The sequence below is a fragment of the Bombina bombina genome, chromosome 3, assembly GCF_027579735.1.
Source record: "Bombina bombina isolate aBomBom1 chromosome 3, aBomBom1.pri, whole genome shotgun sequence".
Lineage (NCBI taxonomy): Eukaryota > Metazoa > Chordata > Amphibia > Anura > Bombinatoridae > Bombina > Bombina bombina.
In genome coordinates, this window is record NC_069501.1 from 1,093,079,019 (window position 1) to 1,093,089,547 (window position 10,529).

Here is a 10,529-nt window from a genome sequence, read left to right on the forward strand (position 1 = left end):
AGAAGCATGAAACATTTGTGAAAGATCTCATCCATATACTTGTACGTGGTTGTCACCTTAACAGCAATAATCTAGCAATATTTTGTGACAGGGCGCGTAGCTTCTCCTTTATCTAGGTTACCAAATCTAGACTAAAATTTGAGACATCTGGTACAGCAAATAATAAATACATATTTTATGGTGGACCTTCAGAGGATTCATTTATAGGGTAACACGTTTATATTCTGTGCTTCCAATGTTGATCTACTTTTCTAAGATGAATCACTGGCTGGTTAAATAAAGTCATAAATAAAATTAAAACTAATTCTGGTTAGAATTATCATTATAATGTGGCTAGATATTTCATTATTGCTCATTTTTTTGCATGAAGAGCATAATATTGTAAAACTATGGAAAATACATTTTCAGTTGATTTTGAATTATCTTGTCTTTTGCCACTTTCAACACTGGATAGTAATATTTTCAGGGATTATTTATAAAACCGATAAGTATCTTGTGAAAATGCAAGTCACACTGCAAATAACATGAAATCGCACGGACTTGTGTAGTTGAAACACAAAAAGCTGTATAATTAAATGCAAAGTAGAGGGGGGAAGGTTAAGCAGCTAGAAGGTTAATGGAATAAATAAAATAATAAAACAGGAATCTAAATCAGCATCAATATTAAGAATTGAATCTGAATTTCTGCCCTTTAATGTACTAACAGACAGAGCTCGCTAATGTGCCTCTCTATAATTGGTTATCCAAGTATGTGGGAATAGGTCTAATACGACCAATTCGATAAAACTATTAGAGGACAGAAAAGGGAATAAGATCCATTTTTGAATGGGAAGGGGATACGTTTGATTAGTAACCAATCCCACAAGATTTATTTAATTCTCCTTTCAGAGGCTAATTGCATATGAAATGATTTATATACAATTTGGAGTTGGATTTCCTTGAGAACCTGTGATAGGCCCAGCACGGAGTCAGCATTCCAATTCTTAACTATGAGATGTCTAACTGTCAGTATAATTGTATTTAAAATATTTAACTGATCCCTTATTCTAGGATTCTGAACAAATAGCCAAACTATCGGCTAGATTATGAGTTTTGCGATAGAGGCTTTGCGGTGCTAATGAGCAGTTTTGTCTCACCGCTCACTTACCTGCATCGCTGGTATTAAGGGTTTTTACAAACCCGGCGTTAAAAGGCAAGAAGTGAGCGTTGAGCAAAATTGTGCTCCTTACCGCACTCCAATACCAGCACTGCTTAAGTCAGCGGTGAGCTGGTCAAACGATTACTATTTTTTAGATTAGGGTTTGGGCCGCAAAAGAGCTAACTGCCCTTTTAAGGGCAATGCCCATCCAAATGCCCTTTTCAGGGCAATAGGGAGCTTAGGTTTTTTTTAGATAGTATTTTGTTTGGGGGGTTGGTTGTGTGGGTGGTGGGTTTTACGGTTGGGGGGGTTGTTTGTATTTTTTTTTCCAGGTAAAAGAGCCGATTACTTTGGGGCAATGCCCCGCAAAAGGCCCTTTTAAGGGCTATTGATAGTTTAGTTTAATTAATTTAGTTTAAATTAATTTAATTGTTGTTAATTTAGTTAATTTATTTAATTGTAGTGTAGTGTTAGGCGTTATTGTAACTTAGGTTAGGTTTTATTTTAGCTAGGTAGTTAAATAATTAATAACTATTTATTAACTATTGCACCTAGTTAAAATAGTTAAAATAAATACAAACCCTAAGATAGCTACAATGTAACTATTAGTTATATTGTAGCTAGCTTAGGGTTTATTTTATAGGTAAGTATTTAGTTTTAAATAGGAATTATTTAGGTAATAATATTCAATTTTTATTTAGATTTATTGTAATTATATTTAAGTTATGGGGTGTTAGGGTTAGACTTAGGTTTAGGGGTTAATACATTTAGTATAGTGGCTGCGACGTTAGGGGCGGCAGATTAGGGGTTAATAATATTTAACTAGTGTTTGCGAGGCGGGAGTGCGGCGGTTTAGGGGTTAATATGTTTATTATAGTTGCGGTGATGTCCGGAGCGGCAGATTAGGGGTTAAAAATTGTATTTTAGTGTTTGCAATGCGGGAGGGCCTCAGTTTAGGGGTTAATAGGTAGTTTATGGGTGTTAGTGTACTTTTTAGCACTTTAGTTATGAGTTTTATGCTACAGCGTTGTACCATAAAACTCCTAACTACTGACTTTTAAATGCGGTAGGGATCTTGGAGGTAGAGGGTGTACTGCTCACTTTTTGGCCTCCCAGGACAGACTCTTAATACCAGCGCTATGGAAGTCCCAAAGAAAAAAATAGACTTTACAAAGATTACGCAAGTCGTTTTTCAATAAGGCCAAAGAAGTGTGCGGTGCCCCTAAACCTGCAAGACTCGTAATTGTAGCGGTAGGGAAAAAGCAGCATTAGGACCTGTTAAAGCTGCTTTTTCAGCCTAACGCACAGCTCGTAATCTAGCCGTACGTCTTCTGGGGAGAAAGGAATGGTCTCATTATTTGTTTTTTCCCCTCCACTAACAGATTTTGAGATTCGGGAGAGAATCTCCCACCTTCCCCTCCCCCCCCCCCACCCTTTTTTCCTCTTTTTTTTGTTTTAATCAAAATTTAAAAATCCCCAACAATTCACCTTTGATAGATGCCGATATGCCATTTATTGTATTATTCATCTATTTTTCTTTGTGTATATATAATGTCTGTTTGACTGTATATCTGTATTACACGACAAATAATCTTTTGTTGAATATTTTTTTATTTATTTTTTTTATCATGAGTTATCTCAACACCCTTTGGTCAATGAGATGTTATATTCTGTTTTCATTGTCGGACATAAATAAAAGCTAAAAAAAAAAAAAAAAATTTAATCTGAAGAATTATATTTATTATTAAGGATTTGCTCAAAATGATGGGGAAGGAAATAAAGCTTTAGCTGCTTTGAATATATTAATAGCAACTTCAAATGAACGCTTTTATATTCTAGTTTAACTGGAAAGAAATCGTAAAGACCTAACATTTATAGTCATATGATTTCCTTGATAACATGAAACATGGGATATTCACTTTTTCCATAAAGCATTATCAAGCTACATAGAACAGTTCAATGTTTTTCAATGTCAAAAATATATATAGTATACGTTTCTAAAGAAATCTGTCCCTCAATGTTTTTCCTACAGTGAACACTACAAATCATTTAGTAGAATTTTGTATAAAAAGTAAAAGGAGTTTAATAAATGGTAAAAACAAAAAAAAACAAAAACACAACATGCTAAAAGAACATAAAACCCAATTATTTTCTTTCATTATTCAGATGCAGCATGCAATTGTAAACAACTTTTCAGTGTACTTCTATTATCTAAGTTGCTTTGTTCTATTTGTTGAAAAGGGCACAGAAGCAGCAATTGGAACCATCTTCTAATTGGTGGCTGTATATATGCCTTTTATCATTGGCTCATCCAATGTTTTCAGCTAGCTCCCTGTAGTACACTGCTGCTGCTTCAACAAAATATACTATTAGAATGAAGCAAACTGCAAAGTGGTCTATCTGAATCATGACTTTTTTTTGTTGGGTTTTATGTCCCTTTAACCCTTTAGTGACAGGGTTAAAGTGCCTACATCGGAAGACAAATTTGTAGACAAATTGAAACTACGCGATCGTGCATACGATCGCGAGATTTCAATTATTGGATCGCATGTGGGGGGCGGCCCTACAAACCTAGGAACGCCCTCCAGACCGCGATCAAGTCCTAGAAGCACAGAAGGCTTCAGGACAGCCGTTTGTTATGACGTTCTATTCCGTCATAACGGCTTTAAAGCCCAGGGTAATTATGACGGAATAGAACAGCATAACGGCGTTAAAAGGTTAATAGTAAAATGTAAATGGACATTAAATACCTCTTGTTTTTGTGTAACAATTGTGCCCACTCCCAAGAGAGGCCAAAAAAAAAAAAAATTAGTTACCTAACTTTTTCTAAACTCTGTAAATTACCTAAACCAGATATTTGATTTTCAGCACCTGCAGATTGCAGAATTTGTTTTATGGACTTCCTAGGAAGCATAGAACAAGCACAAGTTTACAGTAAACCAAAAAGGTATTTAATATCCTTTTAAGAGCTCTCAATGAAATGCTGACAAGTTACAACTTCACCTCCTGACATAGGACATCTTCAACTAAACACACCACATACAAAAACAGTTGTGGTGGTGGTGAGGGGGTAAAGCACAAAAATGCCATATTTAATTTTATTCAAGCAAGCATTTAGACAAGGAATTTCCTAGCTTTCCTGGGTATGCTAATAAAGTTTCCGTTCTTTTTAAAGCGTTTATTAGAGAAATATTAATGTGCAAAATATCAATACGTTAAGGTTAATAGTTTTGTGTACTTATTAAAACAAGAACAACTATCTAATATCAAAATACAATCTGGCACAACACAGCAGAGCAACACAAATTCTACTTCATGACGATACCAACAGAAATCAACAATGCTTAAAAAAATAAAAATCTTGAGATTTTATGTTAATATATGCAAAACAACTTTACAATACACTTTATTTTGTCCCCTTTTTTAAAAATATCAGCACATGTAATTTTAAAGGAATAGTCTATTTTAAAAAAATAAACTTTCATAAGTCAGATGGAGCAGGCAATTTTTCTTTGTTCTCTTGGTATATTTATTTGAAAAAGCATAGGTGCTGGCCCATTTTTGGTATGTCTTAGGTACGCTTGTGCACTTGTTTTGTTACAAATGCTAATTCATAACGAAAAAACCCTGATATCTGGTTCACTAATTTGATGAAAAGTAAGAAATACTGATGTCAGTATTCGTTTGTTTCCCATAAATTAGCTTAAGGGGCTAAAATATCTCTCGCATAGAGGAAAGCCGTGCTAATCCTATCCCTTCATCATAAAGCCCCGGGCAACAATGATAGGAGGTTTAGCATGGTGGATCCCAGGGATCCGCTGCGCTAAGCCCCAAAGTAGGGTGACCTGGGGCTCTATGGAGAAGGGTCGAGATTAGAGGTGATGTATAAGGAAACAGGTGAACATTTACATTTGTTTAACAAACACTAATGTAAAAGGTTTCACAGATATTCAGTATTCTGAATAAAGTAGCTGCAGCAGTCGAATATTCTGAAAAACTAATTTTTTCGAATATTTGTTCTGAAAGATTTGGATGAACTGAATATTTAACTGCTGCACATGTCTAGTCTTAGGGGTAGATATGATGCGATTAATCACAATTTTTTCTCTTGAGATTTTTAAAAGAATGCAATTTTCTTGGAGTTTACTTAAAGGGACACTGAACCCAATTTTTTTCTTTCATGATTCAGATGGAGTAAATTAGAAAGTTGCTTAAAATTGCATGCTCTTATTAAATTTTCTTCATTCTCTTGGTATCTTTATTTGAAATACAAGAATGTAAGTTTAGATGCCGGCCCATTTTTGGTGAACAACCTGGGTTGTTCTTGCTGATTGGTGGATAAATTCATCCACCAATAAAAAAAAAGTGCTGCCCAGAGGTCTGAAACAAAAAAAAGCTTATATGCCTTCTTTTTCAAATAAAGATAGCAAGAGAACGAAGAAAAATTGATAACAGGAGTAAATTACAAAGTTGCTTAACATTGCATGCTCTATCTGAATCACAAAAGAAAAAAATTGGGTTCAGTGTCCCTTTAACAGAGCTTTATCTATGTACTTCTATTAGCACATATTCTAAATATACACAAACTATATTGTCACAGTCCATGCAATCTATAGCTACAGACATTGTTATATAGAAGTATATGGGCTGTAGAAAAGCTGAAAACATAACACATATATAAACACAATAGGCTCAATGTACTGTATACAATGAGCTTGCTATACTTGTTTGCATGCAATATAAACAGACAATCACATAAATTTGCCACAAACGCAGCCTTCACTTCATACAACAATCATTAAAGAGTGCCAATAAGTGTTACAAACTGTCCGCTACCGAGCTAATTCCGGTCTCAGTGGTCTACTCGACCACTAGCTTTTAATCCCAGAAGTGAAGTTTAGTTTGGGGGCGTGACAACAATCCCCTCCCGTTGGTGTTTTTGTCGTGATATAGAAATGTGGTCTAGTTTATCAACAAGGCCTAATGGGAGGTTGTCTTCCTCTGTAATGTACAGAAAGGGGAGAGATTGTGTGCTGGAAGGTCTGTTATGGCGAGAGAAGCGGAGTGCTCACAGGGGGAAGCGTGTTGTCAGTATAATAAGTATTGTGTTACTATTTTTTCAGTGACAGTGAGATATGTGCTTCATGCAAGGTAGCTGTCTACTTAAAGAACCAGTCAACTCAGTAGATTTGCATAATCAACAAATGCCAGATAACAAGACAATACAATAGCACTTAGTCTGAACTTCAAATGAATAGTAGATTTTTTTTCTGACAATTTTAAAAGTTATGTCTATTTTCACTCCCCCTGTACCATGTGACAGCAATCAGCCAATCACAAATGCATACACGTACCATGTGACAGCAATCAGCCATTCAAATGCATACACGCTTATTCTGCACATGCTCAGTAGAAGCTGGTGACTCAAAATGTTTAAATATAAAAAGACTGCACATTTTGTTAATGGAAGTAAATTGGAAAGTTGTTTAAAATTGCATGCTGTATCTGAATAATGAAAGCTTAATTTTGATTGAGTGTCCCTTTAACATACGTTGAAGCAAGAACTAGTCTATTTCAGAACACTAAGCTCAGAATTTACCAAAATTATTTGTCAAATCTAAAAGTATAATGTGGTAATATAAGACATATTTTAACATCCATTAGCACAAATAAATATAAAACTCAATAAATGGAAACAGACGTAAAAGTAAAAAGTAGCTCAAAGCATGCTATTTTTAGAGACCTTTTATTTTTCTTATACTGTTGAATTTAATAATGCTGGTATCCTTTGTTGAAACACAAACCTAGGTAGGTATGTGTTACTAGGATCTAGTCAGTGATTGGTGGCTACACACACTTTGTTGTCATTGGGTCACAAGAGGATTAGTTAACCTCCCAAAAGTGTATGTCTCCATTAATGCTGATTTGAAAGGGATATAAATCCCAACATTGTTCTTTCATGATTAAGATAGAGCATTTGATTTGAAGAAAAAAAATGAAAACATTCCAATTTACTTCTAATATCAAATTTGCTTTGTTTTCTTTGGCATCCTTTGTTGAAACATTACTAATGCATTTGGGTGAGCCAAAATAGCATGAGACTTAAAGGGACTTAAACTCAAAATATTTATTTCATGATTTAGATAGAGAATACAATTTTAAACAACATTCCAATTTACTAATTTTTATTTAATTTGCTTCATTCTTTAGATGTCCTTTGCTGAAGAAATATCAATGCACATGGGTGAGCCAATCACGCGAGGCATCTATGTGCAGCCACCAATCAGCAGCTACTAAGCCTATATAGATATGCTTTTCAGCAAAGGATATCAAGACAATGAAGAAAAAAAAAGATAGAAGAAAATTATAAAGTTGTTTAAAATTGCTTGCTCTTTCTACATCATAAAAAAAAAAAATGGGTTTCATGTCCCTTTAAATGTACATTGTGCAGTTATGTGCTCTCAGCCTGTATTGAACAATGAGAAATAAGTACTTTAAGATTCTGTAAAGTTTAATGCATTTTATTGAGAAATGTTTAAGAGTTATATTAAAAAAAAATTGCAATTAAAATCGCAATATTGATTTTTTCCCCATATCACACAGCCCTACACTAGACCAACTATACCAAAAATGCTTTCCAAGAGGTGGGTCCCTTAAATACAGTAAAATCGCATAATTAACAAGTACATACTAAAATGACAATGCAATAACACTTTTTCAAATAAGCAGTAGATTTTTTTCTACCAAATTTATTTTTTCCCCCCATTTGCCAGACCCTTGTATCATGTGACAGCGATTAGCCAATTACAGACTAGTATACGTGTACAATGTGAACTTTTGTATATACTCAGTAGGAGATGGTGCCTCAAAGTGTGCATATGAAAAGAAAGTGCAAAATTTGATAATGAAAGAAAATTTGAAAGTGTTTTTAAAACTTTATGCTCTGAATCATCAAAGTTTAATTTTGTCTTTAGTGTCTTTAACTGCAAAATGATGCAAATTTTTACTAACAAAAGACTTTTAATACATCTATTTTATAAAGTTATTGTAATGCTTAGTTTCTAATGCTTATATAAAACAATTACTTTCATGCGTTTTTAAGTTACTACTTACTTCTTCAGCTGCAAACTTCAAAACCGCAGTAAATGGTGTATTTTCAGGAACAGATAGCCTAGGAAAGACAGGGAAATAAATGTTTTGGGTTTTTTTTAAATTTAATTTCAAAACAGACTCAGAAGGGATATAAAATCCAAAAATGTTCATTTTTTGACAGAGCATACAATGCTAAAAAAGTTTCTAATTTACTTATGTTATCAAATTTGCTTTGTTTCCATGGCATTCTTTGTTGAAGAGATACCAAGGTAGATATCTTGGGTACTACATGGCAAAAATAGTGCTGCTATCTAGTGCTCTTGCAAATGGATAAAATTCTTCAAAACTGCTGCCGTATAGTGCTCTAAATATATGTATGCTTATGAGATTACCTCCCTGCTTTTTAACAAAAGATACCAAGAGAATAAGGAAAACTTTACAATAGAAGTAAATTAGAAAGTTATTTAAAATTGCATGATCTCTTATTCATGAAAAAAAAACACAAGTCCCTTTAAATATACAAAATGTAAAATCGTCCATAAAAAAAAAAAAAAAAAAAAAAAAAAAAAAGTGTCAGATAGTGATCAAATTATTTATTTTTTATATTTCAGATTTTATAAACAATAAACATAAAAATAGAAAGCCAAACTGAAAACAAACACACAGTAAAATATATGCACCAATACAAGATTAATGAATGGATAGATGACTTGGAGGAATAATAACAAATTAAGTGCTTGGAGCTCATAAACATTTAAATTACAAATACACAACTTAACAATATTCCTTAAAACATATACTTACACTTTGTATGGAAGCCGGGGGTCGGAAGCAAGTGTGATTTTAAAACTAACCTTTGACCTAATTTTAAAAATGAACAAACAATAAGTTAATCATTTTTTGAATGAATAATATTTTACATGTCAAAACATACAGAAACATTTCATCATCTCTCTCTAGCTAAATTATATATATATATATACACACACACATATACACACACACACAATTCTCGTAATTAAGCACGAACAGGATTTTTATCCACGATTCATAACTTCCCACATGATTAGCTCCAAGTTGGATGACCCCATAAAAGGCAGTTTTGCAGTGTATGTATTTATTTATGTTTATTTGTGTGTATATATATATATATATATATATATATATATATATATATATATATTTTTTTTTTTTATTTTTTTTATTTTTTTTTTATACACACACCTCTATATACCGTGTAAAAATTATTGTTCATAAAAAAAATATTTGTAAAATGGCAGAGAAGTGAAAGTAAAATGGTATGAATCAATTACAATTTTTGAGACTGGTATAAGATTTACAAATATAACTAAATGAGTATCACTTATACATTAGATATTGGTTTAAAAAAAAAGTAGGAAGCAGATGGAATATCTTAGGGTTGAACTTGAACTCCCATTCTTGTGGCTATGTAATGCTGCATAATAAATTAGATATATATTTATATCAGAAGCACACAAAAGAAGGCACTAAGCAATGGACAAAATATAAATTAGACATCTCCTTCAAAAGTATATTTTGTCGCTAACGATGTACATAAGCATTACAGTGCATAACTAAACCTGTGTACCTCCATTCAGATAAGTTTCATAGTGATGTAGAGCTGACAGCTGGAATTCACCAGCGAAAATAAAACCTATAAGGATAATTAATATAATCGCTGTAAGACTGGTTATGTGAAGCGACTGTTAAGAAATAACTCAAGCTAAATACTAACATTTTTCTTTAAGTCTTCAACAGTGGCCGCGTTCGGGTAGAGCTTAGACCCAGTTCTAACAGACCAGCGTATTCATCAAACTAGCGAACGGAAGTTACGTTCCGTCAGCTGTCTGACGATGAATACGCACAGCGCATGCGTTCCACTTTTTTTTTCAGCATGCACCCTCCTTGACGGAGCGTGTGATTACGTGGCTCTGTGGAGCTTTGACAAAACGCTCCCATCACAACGTATACGTCACCACGCAGAACAGAAGGCATGCGCATTGCGCAAAGTGATCTAGTACAAAATTGTGACGCTCCTATTTGCATAGAAATAATAAAGTTGTAAGTAAAGCATTCATATGTGAAATAAGCACAAAAAAACTTCAAGAGTTTTTATATAAATTTCAGTTATAAAAAACAAAGGTTTTATTAAAGATCCGCTATATATATAAAACACAGGAGTTATTTACTATGGCAGAATTGATATTTGATCTATAATTGATCCTAGCCCTATCTTAAAAATCAGTCATTCAATTAATTCATGTTATAAAATTATATT

At 33.3% G+C, this 10,529-nt stretch overlaps 1 protein-coding gene across 1 annotated transcript in view; it reads right to left on the reverse strand.

Moving 5' to 3' along the window:
* Positions 1 to 10,106, reverse strand: part of UFM1 (ubiquitin fold modifier 1) — a 32,353-nt gene extending 22,247 nt beyond the window's left edge. Inside the window, exons 1-3 of the mRNA XM_053708415.1 lie at positions 9,987 to 10,106; positions 9,035 to 9,091; positions 8,252 to 8,309 (exon numbers count right to left, since the gene is read on the reverse strand). Of these exons, the coding sequence (XP_053564390.1) occupies positions 8,252 to 8,309; positions 9,035 to 9,091; positions 9,987 to 9,988 (117 nt within the window). The 5' untranslated portion in view covers positions 9,989 to 10,106. The remainder of the gene's footprint in view (positions 1 to 8,251; positions 8,310 to 9,034; positions 9,092 to 9,986) is intronic.
* Positions 10,107 to 10,529: the final 423 nt, after the last annotated feature.